This window comes from Microcebus murinus, chromosome 10 (assembly GCF_040939455.1).
Source record: "Microcebus murinus isolate Inina chromosome 10, M.murinus_Inina_mat1.0, whole genome shotgun sequence".
In the NCBI taxonomy this organism is placed as follows: Eukaryota; Metazoa; Chordata; class Mammalia; order Primates; family Cheirogaleidae; genus Microcebus; species Microcebus murinus.
In genome coordinates, this window is record NC_134113.1 from 95,400,544 (window position 1) to 95,417,354 (window position 16,811).

The following is a 16,811-nucleotide window of genomic DNA, read 5'->3' on the forward strand; positions in this document are numbered from 1 at the left end:
AAGGCTGTTCATTAAGGCTGCTGCCAGGAGGTTTCCCTCCAAACCGTTCAAAGCCTTATCAGCTTGGAGGTATTCCCAATAGCATTTCCTTTCATTGTTTCCTTTGGTAATTAGGGGGAGGCCAATGGCAGCTCGCAGCTACTGTGGTGGGGCAGGGAGGGCGGGTTGGTAGACGTCACAACCTGGGCTTTATCTCCCCCAGCTGCGGGGACTCTGCAGCCCCTGGGCCACTTACAGCAGGCCAGTGCGGAGCTGTAGCAGGCCTGATTCAGCCTCGGCAGCTGCTGGGAGCATGGCCTAGGCGTGGCCACGCCTCGCACAGCTGAGTCTTCTAAGGGACCTTGGAGATACCTGCAGCCCCATTCGCAGGGGAAGGTACGGTGTTTTGTAAGGACAGCGGGCTCACTCGTGGGAGGACAATGTGGGACTGATCCCCACCCCCAGGGAGTGGGGCTTCTCCATCCCTGGACTAGAAGGGCTTTGTTTGGAGGGTGACTCTATTCAGCCAGGGGCAATCCTACTGCCCCCTTCTCCTCTTGCATCTGGGGGCCCTGTGACTGCTTTTCTGCATGCAGGGGGTTTTACTGCGTGGTGGTACTTAATGCCTAGGAGTTGGAATGAGCTTCGCCCTCACCTCTGGGAACCTTCTGGGAGCACCTACTGTACCTGTGTGTTGGGAGTGGGAGAGGGACACCTGCTCTGAGACCAAGACTTGGCCATATGTCATAGTGAAGTGTTCCTTCCACAGATACATAACAGATTGTGTGTATCTCTCCGTAGTTTGGCTGGATGGGGCATTAGGTAGGAAAGAAGTCACCCCCAGTGAATCTCAGGTGACAGATTAAGCACTTTATTTAATAAAACTTTTCCAGAAGAGAGGGGGTGTGGCAGGGGCTCTAAGGGACTTGGGGTGTGCTCTGCCAGCCAGGATCAATTGTTCTTTTCTGAGAGTGGGTGCACAGTGGGGAAACTTGCCAGGGCCCCAGGGTGCTGGACTCCTGTCCATTCAGCAGGTCAACTCAGCAAACATTTACTGGGCTCTCAGGGTACAGGGCAGCGGACCAAGAAGCAAATAGTCAGTTGGGGGTTCTTGAGCGTTTTCTAAGTCTGGTGTCCGTGGCGGGAACACAGGTGAAAGACAGTTTCTACTCACCTGGTCGCTGCCAAGCGTGGAGGGATGCGGAGGCAGGAAGGAATGGCCGCTGCAGGAGGGCAGGGGCGTGAGAGAGGAGCAGCAGCCGAAGGCAGCGGTTTCCTCCTCTGTCCGGGCCTGGGGCTGTGCTCCGGGGAAGGATGCCCCGGGCTCCCGGCTCACAGCTGGTGTTATTCTTGGCCTGGCACCAGCCACAGCTTTTTTTGGAGAGGATGGCTAGAAGCCCATGTTCAAAAGGGGGTCAATGAAGACCCATCTTTTCTCCTGCTTCCTCCACTTCATGCACTGGCAGCAGTGCGTACCAGCAGCATCTCCCCGCGTGGTGGTAACCATCACCTCCCTTGCTTCTCTGCAGATGGTTCCCGCCAGGCTTGCGAGGGTGCTGCTTGCTCTGGCGCTCACTTTGCCAGGTAGGTACCAAAGGGCTTCCATTCCTTACTCCTGCCCCGGGGCCATTGGGAGTAACCCCCTTCCAGGATGAGAGGCTGTGTCTGGAGGCACCTGTGTGCCCAGCCCCATGCTGGGCTCATGCTGGCTGCCTCCTGTGAAGGTTCTGCAGAGCCCCCGCCCCTGACTGTGGCCCCAGGAGCAGGCTCCTGCAAAAGCCTTCCTCTACTGGGAAATTAAGAAGCGCAAAGGTGGCAAAGAATTGTCCTATATGATGGGGACACAGGTGGGGAAGAGGGAATCCAAGACTTGGATAGATTATTAGTTTTAGGAGTGATTGTAGAAGTCAGCTAGCTGAACCTCCCTTGGTACAAATGAAGAGACTGAGCGTCAAGGAGGAGACATGACGGCTCCAAATTCTCACAGAGCCAAGATCGGAGCTCAGTTCTCCTAGTCCCGGGCCGGCACTCTTTCCACTGCACTGCACTGCCTTCCTTCCCTCACTGAGAGTCTGAGTCTGTGAGGAGCAGAAGGGGCCTTTTGACTTTGAGCTGTCTCCTTTTAGACCTATCAGGTCAGCAGCATTCAGCCTGCTGTCCACAGGCTAGTCTGGTCTGGGAAGAAATATACATTTGTCACACTCTTTGCATCTTCCTACCAGGTGGGTCTTGTGCCAGGGAACCCAGAACACTCAGAGATCTACTGCTGTGGTTCCCCACCTGACAACACACACACACACACACACACACACACACACACACACACACAGTTAGAGAGGGAGTTAGCACATGACCCTGGAAGAGTCAACCCTTCATGGATTCTATATGGCAGGCACACAGTCTGATCTGTTTACAATTTAATCTTCTCGAAATATACTAGTAGATTTACATACAAAGATGCTCATTGCAATCTATTTATAATATTAAGAAATTTGGGCCAGGTGTGGTGGTTTATGCCTGTAGTCCCAGCACCTTGAAAGGCCAAGGTAGCAGGATTGCTTGAGGCCAGAAGTTTGAAATCAGCCTGGACAACCTATTGAGACCCCTTCTCTCTAACAAATTTTTTAAAAAGTTAGCCAGGCATAGTAGTGCACGACTATAGTCCTAGCTATTTGGGAGGCTGAGGCAGGAGGATTGTTTGAGGCCAGGAGTTCGAGGCTAGAGGGAGCTATGATGGTGCCACTGCACTCTAGACCTGGCAACTGAGTGAGACCATGTCTCAATAAATAAATATGTAAATAAACAAATAAATAAATGAAAACTTGGAAATAACAATAGGGGGCTATACTACATACATTTAGATGCAAAATATAATGCAGTGACTAAAAATCATGTATTGTAAGTGTATACAACGGCATGACAAATTCTTCAACATACTAAGAAAAAAACAACAGTTATAAATAGTTTACACAGGATGGTCATGAATTTGTGAAAAATCCACAACCGTACATATGCTGTAAAACACTGAAATATTAACTGTAGTTATCACGCGGTGACGCGTTACAGATGATTTTAACTTTTTTTGTGTGTTTTTTTCTGTATCCTCTAAGTTTTTTATGAGCATGATTACATTTTAAATCAGTAAGTAAATGTCATTAAAACTAGTAGATTTCCTGAGAAACTGTTCTTTCGTTATTGCTGTGAGTCCTGGGTCCTATTTGGGGGCTGAAAGCAACAGCGTTGGTCTTGTTTAGGATGTGAAGTACCTTCCCACAGCCGACTGCCGTAGAGGCAGACGTGTTTCTGTGAGGCCGGAGAGGTTTGGGCCGGTGGTCTTGGCTGTGCTCACCCATGGCCTGTCCTCTAGGGACCCTTTGTGCGGAAGGGACTCGCGGCAAGTCGTCGATGGCCCGGTGCAGCCTCTTTGGAGATGACTTCGTCAGCACCTTTGACGGGAGCATGTACAGCTTTGCGGGACACTGCAGTTACTTCCTGGCAGGGGACTGCGAGGGACACTCCTTCTCACTCCTTGGTGAGTCCCGGGCACTGCAGGGAGGCATCAGTCGGGGGGCCGCTGAGCTCAGCTGGGCGTGGGGGGAGGACTCCTACTCCCGGGACAGTGCCCGAGCTGGAAGATTGCTGCCACGAGAGTGGGGGAATGGCCTTGCCATGGCACATGGCTTCTCTTGGCGTCTCCCGGGCCTCTCCCCGTGGGAGCCTGCTGGGGCGGGGCGCGTCTCCGAGCTGCCCCGCTGGCCGTAGCGTTGCTCTGGCTCCACGCAATGCTCCGGCAGCTGCCAGCATCGAGGGAAATGATGAGCTACAAGGTGCCGTAGAACACGTAAAGCTTCTTGCCAAAGGGAAGACTCGCCGTTGTGTTCTTGGTGGCCTTGGGAATTCAGAATGTCTTGCTTGTGCCAGGCACCTCTTGTGTCCTGCGAAAGTGCTGGCACTGTCCCCGTGTTGTCTCTGCATCGTCACAACAGCTCTGGGATGGGGCTGTGGTCTTCTACAGATGAAGAGCCAGGCCCAGGGAGGTTGGATAATCCTGCCACGGCCTGACGGATGGTGAAGGGAGGCGCTGGGTTTGATCCCAGCCTCTCGCAAAGGACAGAGGCCGCTTGCCAAGGTTGGGAGCAGGGCTGGAGGCAGTGATGGAGAATTACGGTTTGGTGACCTCTGCACACCAAGAATCGCACAGATGTGTGTGATGTGAGGGTGCTACGGAACCCAGCCGAGGGGGCAGTCTCAGCCTGGGGGAGCAGAGACAGCAACGAGCAGACTCCCACTGTTAAAGATACTTTCGCGACACTTGTTAAAAGCCGTAAGGATGACTTTATTCAAGAGGGACCGCTGCAAAGGGGGTTGTGGTAGGGGAAGAGAAATAGGGCTCAACTCCGAGTACAACAAGGAAAAGTGGGGATTTGGAGCCAAGGACCGGGGGGGGGGGGTCAGTGGTGGGAATGACTAAGAGGCAACATCAGGGGTCAGGGCATTCTGGTTAAGCCACCCTGAAGGGATTCTCGCTGCAGGCAGGCCAGGGTGGGCAGACGTTGAGGGTGGGTGGTCTCTGCTAAACTGAGCCAGGGGGATTCTTGCTAAAACCAAACTAAATAGGCCAAGGCCGGAGCCAAGGCCCATTCATAGTCTAGGAGAGGGCTCAGAGGACCTGGCTCAAGTTGGGCCAAGCAGGGCGTCCTGGGCCACACGCAGACACTTGCAGAGGTGCAGGCCGCGTGACTCCGCGCTTGCTGCTCCATCAGCCGACAGGGCGGACGCAGTGTGCCCTGTGTGCCCAGCGCCCGAGAGCTGGCGGTTGCCCACAGCTAGCCCCGCCCCTCGGCCTCTACCCCTGGTGTCTGCCCTGCCTGCACGCTGGCGGAAAACCTCTCACAGGGTGACTTCCGGGCGCCGCCATTCTCCCCCTCCTCTGTGAGCTTCTCAAGGGCAGGGCTATGTCTGGCTGGTCTCGGTTTCCTGGCCCTTGGCTCCCCGGGGTCTCTGTCACACTGAATGGGATGGGGACCCCAAAGCACAGCGGTGTCTCTCGTGTACTGAAGGGGCCCCGGGTGAGCGGGCTGTGGTGGGCAGAGAGCACAGGGCAGGGTGCTCTGCGCAGTGTGGACGGCACGAGGAGGGGAGGGGCTGGGAGGCGTGGGTGCTCCTGGCAGGGGCAAGTAGGAGGTCCGTGTGGCTGGAGCAGTGGCTGGAGCAGCCGTCCCCAAAGCCCAGCACAGTGCAGACCAGGGCCACCTGCAGGGCTGTTACAGAGAGATGGCGGGGCCCCACCCCAGGGTTCTGACTCAGTAGACCTGGAAGGCGGCCCAGAAGGTTCATTTCTAATAATTCCCCAGCTGCTGCTGCTCTTAGACTGGAGACCAAAGTTTGAGATGCCCAGGACCGGAGCGTGGACGAGGAAAGTCTGGGCCACCTGGGAGGCGGTGCGCGGGGCTGCAGGGTCTGACAGAGGCTGTCCAGTCCCACAGGCTGCGAGGAGCTCGTGTGGGCCTGTGCAGCGGGAAGGGCCGAGAGGGAGCTGGTGCTTCGCTGAGGTGGTCCTAAGAAGGAGAGAGTGGAGGCATGGTGGCCTTGGCCGTAGTAACCAGGCAGGAGGCGAGAAGGGCCAGTGACATCCCAGGGCGTCTGTGGGGGTCCCACCTTGCAGCTAGGGAGAACCCTGCTTCTCCCCAGGAAGCTGAGGAGCCATGCCTTCTTCCCGCAGGTGGCCCCAGTGTTTATTTTAAGTTAAGTTCTCCATCTGAACACTCACAGTGGATGATACAGATGCCTGAGATGGCTCTGGGGTGGCTCTGGGCTGGAGGGGTAGACGTGATGGGAGGAAGATTCTGAAAGAAGAAATAGTGACACCCTCTGCACTCTATGGCTTTGGGCCTCAGTGGCGGTTCCAGGGAGGGGGACCCCGTGGTGGCACTGTGGAGCCCTGGAGGGGGCTGCTGTCCCGACTCCATGGTCTGCTTTAGTGCATGCTGCTGTGGACTCCCTGCCCCGAGATGGGTTTGTAAAGAATGCAGGGCGGTGTCTTAGGCCCAGGCAGAGTTCTCATTCTGGGTGCAGGGAGCCATGCCAGCGTGTTGCAAAAGCCCCCTTCCCCCTACTGAAGCCCAATTCCAGACCCCTCCCTGCTTCTGGGTGACCCTCACAGCCAGGGAAGTGCAGCCTATGCTGGTGCCTCTTGGCTGTCACTGTCGCCTCCTCCAGGAAGCCCTCGGCCATTCCTGTCCAGCACTGGGCGCATCAAGCTGTGCTCACCAGTTGGCTTCCTTCCCGCAGGCCTTGGTGGCTCTGCCTGCAGGGGGAAAACAGCAGCCTGGAGGGGAAACCTGTGACTGGCCTGCACTGCCCCTCCCCACTGGGCGTCCTCAGGGCAGTTGAGCAGTCTCAGCCTCCGTGTTGTCATCTTGACAATGGAGACACCATTTCAAATGGTGAGGACCAACTGAGACAAGTCATTTGAAAGCATCCTGTTACCAAACCTGAGTTACTGAAAGCAGCCAAATAGCACAGGGTGCCGCCTGTTTGTTGGACGTGCACTTCGCAGAGACGAGGGGGTTTCGGTGGCCCAGGGGGAGTTCAAAGGGCTGTGGAAGGACTCTCTACTTCACAACACTGCGACTCGATTTCCTGCTGGGTCATTATTTTTTTCTTATAAATAATTTGCACTTCTTAAGTGTCCAATTTTCTGGGAGGTTGTTGGCCGGTTCAGGCTATGGTTCAAACATACTTTAATTGATTTACTAGATTGAATTCATTTCCACTGAAAACCACGCTGCTAAACCATAGAGAATGGGTGGCTACTTTTCCCGTTGTCACTGGTGGTGGCGGGTGTGCGGGAGGGGAGGACTAATTTGAGGGTGGTGGGCTGGCACTGGGGCTTCAAGGGAGCAGGGGCACCGGGCTCAGGGAAGGGAGCAGAACCCAGACCCACGCTTCAGCGTGCGTGCCGACGGCACCCTCTGTTCCATTGTTCTCCAATGACATCCTGTTTCCTTGATCCTAAATGACAAACCCACATTCCTCTCGAGTGCCTGTGGACGGTGTTCACATCCTGGGCAAAGTGTTTATGTCCGCACATGAAGGACCACCTGGTGCCAGGGGAGGCCCTTTCCCTTGACCCTGGCTCCTGGCGGGCGGGCTCCAGGCTCCCAGGCCAAGCTCGCTGCTAGCGCGGGCCAGCGGGAGACCGCGGGAGTCCTGGGTGCTCCCTCTTAGCAGAGACTGCACTCCCTAAGCCAGGGATGCAGGTCTCGCCCCCAAACCAGCCAAGTGAGAACCACAGACAACCCACAATCTGCTGAGTCACTGCCCCAGCGGAGCCTTTGTTTCTGAGCCAGTGAAGGCCGCTCAGACCAGATCCCTGCTCCTCAGAGTTTGGACCGAGGGTCACCAGCATCAAAGTCGCTTCCTTGCAAGTGCAGATGAGTGAGCCCCACACCAAGCCGGAGGCTGTGCCCGCCCGTGTCTGATTCTGGCTCCAGCTACCCACAGCTTCCAGGGTCCCCGGGTGCCCTGGCCCAGCGTGTGGGGCAGCGGCTCAGTCCCTCGCTCACCGCCTCGGTTGCTGAGTCCCACAGCCCGGCAGGAGCCTGGGGAGAGCTTCGCTGGTTTGTCTTGTCTCTTGGGGTGACACCCAGGCCCTCTTCCTGGCAGTCACAGGGAGAGCTAGCCTGGAGGTCTGCGGGCTGTGGCCATTTCCGTGGCTCATTTTCCTAACGGCCGCACGCCGTGGATGCCCTGGCTTCTGCAGTGAGGGAGCAAAGCCGATTCGGGGTTCTCCCCCGTGGTGGTGGTTAGCCGAATCCCGAGCGAGGACGCCCTGTGAGGCAGCTTTGTGCTGCACACGGCGATTTGGACTTGGAGTCAGAAAACCTGGGTTTGTGCTCCACGTTAACAGTGTAAACCAATTCTCAGTCAGGGGATTTTCCCCTAGACGACCATCTGGCAGCTTCTGGAGACATTTTCAGTTGTCACGACTGGGGTGGGTGGGTGCTACTGGCATCTAGTGGGTAGAGGCCAGGACGCTGCTAACTGTCCCGCCATGCACAGGATGGTCCCCGCCACAGAGGACTACCTGGCCCGAATTCCGTGGTGGGAGGGGAGAAGTCCTGTGGCGAACTTAGGCCTCCATCTCTCCATCTCTCCATCTGTGAGTTGGAGTCAGTCTGGATCAGTGTTTTACAGGCTGAGTCACGAGCTATGGGCCCTAAAATTAATTTAGTGTTTGTAACTAGCATTTAAAAAGATTAAACAGAGTAGAAAATGTCAGAAAATATCAGAGCCTGTGATACACGGTGAGGGTAACTGTGTGTGTGTGTGTCGTGGGTCACAAAGTGAATTGTTCTTACTATGCTTTCCGGGCAACAGAGTTTAAGAACTGCTTGTTTAGATGATCTCTAAGATCCGTCCTCTGCCACAGTATGTTTCTCTGAATTGTAGGCTCCTCCAGGTCACACTCTCAAAAATCCCTGCCAGGCTCTTGCTCAGGTGTGGGCTAACTGCTCATCAAAAGCCCCTGGGCCGTCCAGAGCCGGAGTGCACGGGCTCCAAGAAGTGTGGTCCTCACTGAAGGCCTGGACGCCAGCCCCACCCGCCCTAGACTGTTTTGGGTTTGTCTCTGGGTGGTGTGTGGGGGCCAGGGGTGGGGAACCTGTGGCCTTAAGCCCACATGTGGCCTTCTAGGTCCTTAAATGCGGCCTTTTGACTGAGTCCGAACTTTATAGAACAAATCCTTTTATTGTCCTGTAAAATTCCTGCACCAGGAGAAGGTCCTGGGGCGGCCAGCCCCACCTGTCCTTGCCCACGGGGCTCCCTCAGTGCTCAGCTCTGCTCGTGGCGCAAACCCTTCCAATACCTACAACAGCCCCCGGCCGGAGTCCCAGCTCTGCCGTCACTTACTGGCCCTGTGGTCCTGGGTGCGTTATCCCAGCTTGGCAGCCGGTGCGGGCAGGCTTGCTCCGCCAGTGACCTGAGAAGGGCCGGGGCTCCCACACCCTCCCACATGTTTCTCCTGAGTCTCATTCGACTGTCTGCTCCTGCAGAATTCTGGGCTTGTTCAGCCTCGCAGGCCCTACTTTTCAATCGCACAGCGACAGTGACCTCCAGGCTTTCCTGCGGCACAGGCTCAGCCCTGCCTCCTGTGGAATGAGCGCCTTGCTTAGGTGATCTTGTATCTTTCAAAGCCTGGAAGAGATATGGATCGGATCAGCAGCGGTGGGGCCCTGCTGCACCCCGGGCTGGTTGCCTCGGAAGCGTTCCCTGCCCTCCTCCAGCCCCAGCCTCCCAGGGCAGCGTGTCCCCGCCCGCCCTTTCTGAACCCCCGTGAGGGGAGTCTGCAGGGAGAGGTGCATGGGACCTTCCTCGTTTCTAGGAGGGAGGCACCTTGGGCTCAGTGGTGACCTGCAGGCCAAGGGACCCATGAAGCAGGGGCAGAACTCCCTGTCTCTCTGCCCTGTGTGGCAGGGGTGGGGTGGGGGGGAGATTCCACTGACCGGGAGAGAGTCTCAGCAGTCACAAGGGACACAGAGCCCCAGGCCTCATGGGCTTATTCGCCCACTCGCCAGCAGACGGCCTTCTGCTCGCAGGTCTCAGTGAGGAGGTGTGGGAGGGGCCCTGCCACGTGGGCTCCACGGTGGCTGCTGTGCAGTGTTCTGAGTGTCGGCCCCAAACGAGGCCAAGGCCGAGGGAGGGACTTGGTCTTGGGCCACTGCAGATGACTCGGGGTCCCGGAAGGCCCCTGGGAGGGACTGCAAATCAGAGGTTATTGCCAGGCTGCCCTATTTGTTTGCTTTTCCAACTTTTTATTATGGAAATTTTCAAACACAGAAAAGTTGAAAGAATATGACATCCATAATACCCATCACTCAGAGTCTACCATTACTGATAAATTAAAATGAAAAATAATTACTCTGTTTACTCTCTTTGTTCTTTCGTTCTGTTTGTTTTTCTTTGGTTAATTTCCTGCCATCAGAAAGTTTGTGCGACTTCTAAAGTTTTGCTTGCTGCAAAAACTGTTCAAGTGCAAATGCATAATGGGCAAAGCCTCTTGGCTCAAACAGGACTGAACTCCTTTAACTTTGGGGGTGGGCGCCTCCTTTTTCTCCCAGCGGGGTTGGTCTGGGGCTGCAGAATGCGCTCTGTGGACTGTGGGTGGTCTGCGGGCTCTTGCTGGTGGCACTGACCTGCTAATGGCATATCTTTTAAGACTATTCTCAGAAGGGACTTGTTTATTTGCTGGGGCAGCCCTCACTGAAGTCTCACCAGGAACAAGTCTACTTTCTGGCTCATTCTGGTTTGTGTATGTGTGTGTGTGTGTGTGTGTGTGCGTACCAGGTGGTCACGGTCCTCCTGCAGCCTTGGTCGGGCCCGGACCCCTGCTGGGGGCTCCTCCTCTCCCAGCTGGGAGCGAGGAGGCCCCTTCCTTCCCGCCCTGCATCAGCGGCCTGGCCACGCAGCGACACCTCGAGTCGACAGAGCTTGCCAAGGTTTCCGGTTCCACAGACATCTTTGCCTCCTCTTTTGCGGAGGACCTGGAGCCCACACTCTCTCACCCCTCTTAGGAGAGGACGTATCTGCTCATTGTCAAGGCTGACCTTGCCACCCGGGTCCTACGCCCTGCCCTTTAGGCCCCCAAGGCCCTGTGCCCAAATGTGAGCTCTCTATCTTCCCTGTGTCCATCAGTTTCTCTGGCTCCAAGGCTCAAGACCGGACTCTATATGGCCCCTTCTGGTTCCCTCGTCTTCTATAGCTGATCAGTTATCTTTGAATACCAAGAACCAGCACAAGCAGCCGTCGTCAGAGGCTGGCTGTGGCTCAGGAAACTTCAATAATGCTGTGGACTAGCGCTCTGGGAGGCCGAGGTGGGCAGATTGCTTGAGGTCAGGAGTTCGAAACCAGCCTGAGCAAGAGCGAGACCCTGTCTCTACTATAAATAGAAAGAAATTAATTGGCCAACTAATATATATAGAAAAAATTAGCCGGGCATGGTGGCACATGCCTGTGGTCCCAGCTACTTGGGAGGCTGAGGCAGGAGGATCGCTTGAGCCCAGGAGTTTGAGGTTGCTGTGAGCTAGGCTGACACCACGGCACTCACTCTAGCCTGGGCAACAAAGTGAGACTCTGTCTCAAAAAAAAAAAAAATGCTGTGGGAATTGCTTCCTGCCCGTGTTTCCTCTTTCATGCCACTGCCATCAGCCTCACCTACCTGTTCACCCCTCACAATCACGCAGCTGTCAGAGGCGACTTTATCTTGCGTTTGACCATTCAAACATCTCCGGTGGCAATACCATTCATTGTGTCCTCATTAAGTTCTAAGTGCTGTGTGAGACACTTGACTTCTGTGGCTAAACTCCCAGAGAATCAAATTCGGTAAAGTGAGGGGACATTCATGGACGCTCATCTTAAACAAACAGCACAGGTATTCTGGCGCGGGCAGTCTGCAGATGCTGCTCTAAATCCCACTGTCCTGGGGCCACAGCTCAACGGTGAGGCTTCCCTCGCTGTCCCACAGCACGTTCAAATGCTGCGTGCTTGTCTTGTCTTTGTACGGACACTGTAAGATTGTAAAGAAGCAAGAGATCATGCTTTTACATTTTTCTTTTATGAAACAGAAGAGAAGCCACTCAATAAATATTTTTAGGCGAATGGAAAAATGAGTGAGCCAATGAGATTTTTAGGGAGATTTTTCTTGCCCCTTTGTTAAGTCTTTTTGGGGAGTTTTCCACTGAGATAAGACTGTAAAGATAATGATTATTAACTTTTTTGAGGGTAATAATCGCTACTACAGACTCTTTTCTCTTTCAGGGGACTTCCTAAACGGCAAGAGAGTGGGCCTCTCTGTGTATCTTGGGGAGTTTTTTGACATCCATTTGTTTGTCAATGGTACGGTGCTGCAGGGGGACCAAAGGTAAGTCAGGAGCCCCGAATGCCCAAGTCAGAAAGGACCCTGGGGATCCCTTTGCAACCCCCTCATTCTTTAGATGGAGAAGCTGGGGTTCAGAGAGGAAGTAAGTGTGCCCAGAGGAAGTGAGCACCAGGGCTGGGTGAGAGCCAGGCCTCCTGACAGCCGGGCCAGGCCCTCCGCTGCTTTGCACCATGGCCTCGGCCTTGTGACATGGGGCTGGGTTGGAAGGTGGGAGGACGTCCGAACGTGCATGGGAAGCCCGCTTCCGAACCTGCCCTTTGCCCTCCAGCATCTCCATGCCCTATGCCTCCAAAGGGCTGTATCTGGAAACGGAGGCCGGCTACTACAAGCTGTCCAGCGAGGCCCATGGCTTTGTGGCCAGGATCGATGGCAGCGGCAACTTTCAAGTCCTGCTGTCGCATAGACACTTCAACAAGACCTGTGGGCTGTGCGGCAACTTTAACATCTTTGCTGAAGATGACTTTAGGACCCAAGAAGGTAGGATTTTGCAGGATACCACTTCCCTAAAAGGTGGTCATGCGTTTTATTTCCCTGCTCACAAACCTTTCCTAACACACCTCCCCTGGCATTAAAGAATCACCGTGACTGCACTTCAATTTATCTTGCCAGTCTTAGCATTCCCCCTCCATGCCTGACCTCCAGTCAAACCAGATCTTAGAGCTCCTCAAACCTGACTTCGTTCAACTTTGAATTCTCCATAGCAACTTACACATGGTAGATGGCTGGCAAACGCTGCATGGTTTGAGTACACCCTCCTGAGCCCACTCCAGTGGAGTGGATAAAATCTACAAAGAGGGTCCTCCACACTGTCCAAAAAGGCCAGTTTATGTGTGTGTACTTGTGCATGTTCAACAAGCAATAGAAGGTAATGTGGATAATGTGAAAAACACTACTAGTATTTAACCTTTTCTAGTTACTATTTAACTAGTACTACTTTTTTAAATAGTAGTATTTAAATACTTAAATACTAGTAGTATATACTACTAGTATTTAAGTATTTCAATTACATAAACATTCAGTTAGTGATGTTCCCTTGCAAAAGTTGAATATTTGTATATATGTTATCTTTCTTCATTATGTTCCAACTAACTACCCTCTAATTAAGAGGTACAGAGAAACAGTTGATTGTTCCTTTCATTGTACTGTACCATATTGAAACATAGTAAGATCATTTGTTTTTGTCTTCTCCAGTACTGATTTCTCAAATATTTTTATTGTCTAATATGTACACTTAGGGCTATAAATTTTCCTCTAAATGCCCGTTAGCAGCACCATACCAATTTTGATACGTAACATATTTTCATTTAGTTCTATGAATTTTCTAATTTCGATTTTGAGTTCTTTTATAACGTATAGTGTGTTTAAAATTTATAAATATTTAGAATTTTAAAAAAAGTTTTTTAATTTCAGCATATGATTAGGGTACAAATGTTTAGGTTATGTATATTGTCCTTGCCCCACACGAGTCAGGGCTTCAAGCGTATCCATCCCCTAGACGGTGCGCACTGTACCCATGAAGTGTGTATATACCCATCCCCTCCTCCCTTCTCCCATCTACCCGACACCCAATGAATGTTATTACTATATGTGCACTTAAGTGTTGATCAGTTAATACCAATTTGATGGTGAGTACATGTGGTGCTTGCTTTTCCATTCTTGGGATACTTCATTTAGTAGAATGGGTTCAAGCTCTATCCAGGAAAATACGAGAGGTGTTATATCACCATTGTTTTTTTTGTGGCTGAGTAGAACTCCATGGTATACATATACCACATTTTATTAATCCATTCATGGATTGATGGGCACCTGGGTTGTTTCCACATCTTTGCAATTGTGAATTGTGCTGCTATAAACATTCAAGTGCAGATGTCTTTGATATAAAATGTCTTTTGTTCTTTGGGGTAGATGCCCAGTAATGGGATTGCTGGATCAAATGGTAGTTCTACTTGTATCTCTTTGAGGTATCTCCATATTGCTTTTCATAGAGGTTGTACTAGTTTGCAGTCCCACCAGCAGTATAGGAGTGTTCCTATCTCTCCACATCCACACCAACATTTATTGTTTGGGGCTTTTTGATAAAGGCCATTCTCACTGGAGATAAATGATATCTCCTTGTGGTTTTGATTTGCATTTCCCTGATGATTAGAGATGTTGAACATTTTTTCATATGTTTGTTGGCCATTATTCTGTCTTCTTTTGGAAAGTTTCTGTTCATGTCCTTTGCCCACTTTTTGATAGGGTTGTTTGATTTTTTTTTTTTTTTTTTTTTGAGACAGAGTCTCACTCTTTGCCCGGGCTAGAGTGCCGTGGCATCAGCCTAGCTCGCAGCAACCTCAAACTCCTGGGCTCAAGCAATGCCCCTGCCTCAGCCTCCCGAGTAGCTGGGACTACAGGCATGCGCCACCATGCCCGGCTAATTTTTTCTATATATTTTTAGTTAGCCAATTAATTTCTTTCTATTTATAGTAGAGACAGAGTCTTGCTCTTGCTCAGGCTGGTTTTGAATTCCTGACCTTGTGTGATCCTCCTGCCTCGGCCTCCCACAGCGCTAGGATTACAGGCATGAGCCACTGCTCCTGGCTGGGTTGTTTGATTTTAAAGTTACCTCTTTGTAACTAAATTTATTTCTAGATTAAGTTAAAAATTTTTGAAGACTTGTTTGTGGCCTAGTACATAATTTTTTTTTTTTTTTTTGCAATTGTTCTATGTATGTTCAAAAAGAATATATTTTCTGACTGGCCCAGGATTCTATATATACTTGTTGAATTAAGTTTGTTAATTGTGTTATTCAAATATTCTATATGTTTACTACTTTTTGTCTGCTTCATCTACCTCCTACTAACACAGCTATGTTAAATTTTTCTATAATGGTGGTGAATTTGTCATTTTCTTCATGTAATTCTGTCAAGTTTTGCTTTGTATATTTTGAGATTTTTTGTTATTAGTTTTTAGAAGTGTTGAATTTTTTCTAGTGAATTTTTTCTTTTATGTAATGACTCTCATCATTTTTAACAATACCTTTAACCTTAAAATCTGTCTGATATTAATATTGGTGCTCTACCTTTCTTTTGGTTAGTATTTGCTTGATATATCTTTTTCATTCTATCAACCTTTCTGAGTGATTTTTAGGTGTGTCTCAGGAAAGGAGCAGATAGCTGGATTTTATTATCGTTCTTTTAAAAGTCATATTTATTGAGGTATAACTTATATACAGTAAAATTCATACTTTCATGTACAGTTCTATGAGTTTTCACAGAAGTATAGTGTCATATAGCCACCACAATCAAACTATAGAACAGTTTCAACACCCCCCAAATTCCTCATGCTCCTTTGTAGTCAAACTCTCCCTTAATTTCCAGGTCCTGGTAGCCAGTGATTTTTTTTTTTTTGTCTGTTTCTATAGTTTTGATTTTTCCAAAACTCATATAAATATAATCATATAGTAGAGTCTTCTAAGTCTAGCTTCTTTCATTTAACATAACACATTAGAGATTTATCCATGTCGTTGCATGTATCAATAATTTGTGCCTGTTTATTGCCAAGGAGTAGTGCCACAATTTGTTAACCATTCACCAGCTGAAGGAAACTTTGTTGTTTCCAGTTTGGGAAAATTATGAATAAACCCACTGTAAACATTCATGTATAGATTTTCCCCTCCTCCCCCCCAATTTTAATTGTGCTATAAAACACATAACATAAACTTTACTAGCTTAACCATTTTTATCTATAATAGTTCAGTGGTATTAAGCACATTCATGTTGTTGTGCAACCATCACTACCATCCATCTCTAGAAGACTTTTCATCTTGTAAAACTGAAACTCTATACTCAGTAAACAATAACTCCCCATCCTCTCCTCATAGTCCCTGGAAACTACATTCTACTTTCTGTTTCTACATCTTTGACTACTCTAAGTACATCATAGAAGTGCAATTACACAATATTTGTCTTTTTGTGATTGGTTGATTTCGCTTTACATTATGTTCATTTATATTGTAACATATGTCAGAATTTCCTTCTTTTTAAAAGGCTCAATAATATGTTGTATATATACACCACACTTTGCTGATCTATTTATCCATCAAAGGACACTGAGGTTGCTTCCATATTTTAGCTGTAGTGAACATTGCTGTTATGAACATTGCTGTTATGAACATATGTGCAAATGTCTCTTCAAGATCCTGTTTTCAATTCTTTTGAGTGTACGCCTGGAGATAGAATTGCTGGATCATAGGGCAATTCTATTTTTAATTTGTTGAGGAACCACCATGTTGTTTTCCATAGCAGCTGTATCATTCATTTTACATTTTACATTCCCACCAATAATGTACAAAGGGTTCCAATTTTTCTGTAACCTTGCCAAAAATTTTCTGTTTTATTTTTTAATACTAATAGCTGCTGTCATAACAGGTGTGAGAGGATATTCATGTATAGGTTTTTGTGTAGACATATGTTTTAAATTTCTCCAGGTAAGCATCTAGGAGTTTAACTTCATAAGAAACTGCCAAACTGTTTCCAAAGTAGCTACGGTAGCTCTCTATGCCGTTTGCATTTCTACCAGCAATGCCTGCGTTCCAGTTGCTCTGAATCCTTGCCAGCGTCTGGTATTGTCAGCCTATTTTCTTATTTTAGCAATTTTGATAGATGCATAGTGATATGTCATTATTATTATTTTAATGTAATATAATCTCTTCTGTCTTCTTATTGTGAAGTTTTGTCTCTTTTCATTCATTTTATATTAAATATATTGTTCATATTAATACATTTAGATTTATATTTACTACCTTATTTTGTGCTTTCTACTGTTACTACTTTTTCTATCTACTTCTTTCCTTACTATCCTCACTCCTTCCCTGACCTTGTTGGCATTATTATTATTAAATTTGGCATTATTA

The 16,811-nt window shown here is 49.8% G+C and overlaps 1 protein-coding gene across 1 annotated transcript in view; it reads left to right on the forward strand.

Moving 5' to 3' along the window:
* The first annotated feature begins 201 nt into the window (after positions 1 to 201).
* The window catches only part of VWF (von Willebrand factor), a 147,147-nt gene continuing 130,537 nt past the window's right edge, over positions 202 to 16,811 (forward strand). Inside the window, exons 1-5 of the mRNA XM_012760580.2 lie at positions 202 to 375; positions 1,509 to 1,563; positions 3,347 to 3,511; positions 11,797 to 11,899; positions 12,186 to 12,394. Of these exons, the coding sequence (XP_012616034.2) occupies positions 1,509 to 1,563; positions 3,347 to 3,511; positions 11,797 to 11,899; positions 12,186 to 12,394 (532 nt within the window). The 5' untranslated portion in view covers positions 202 to 375. The remainder of the gene's footprint in view (positions 376 to 1,508; positions 1,564 to 3,346; positions 3,512 to 11,796; positions 11,900 to 12,185; positions 12,395 to 16,811) is intronic.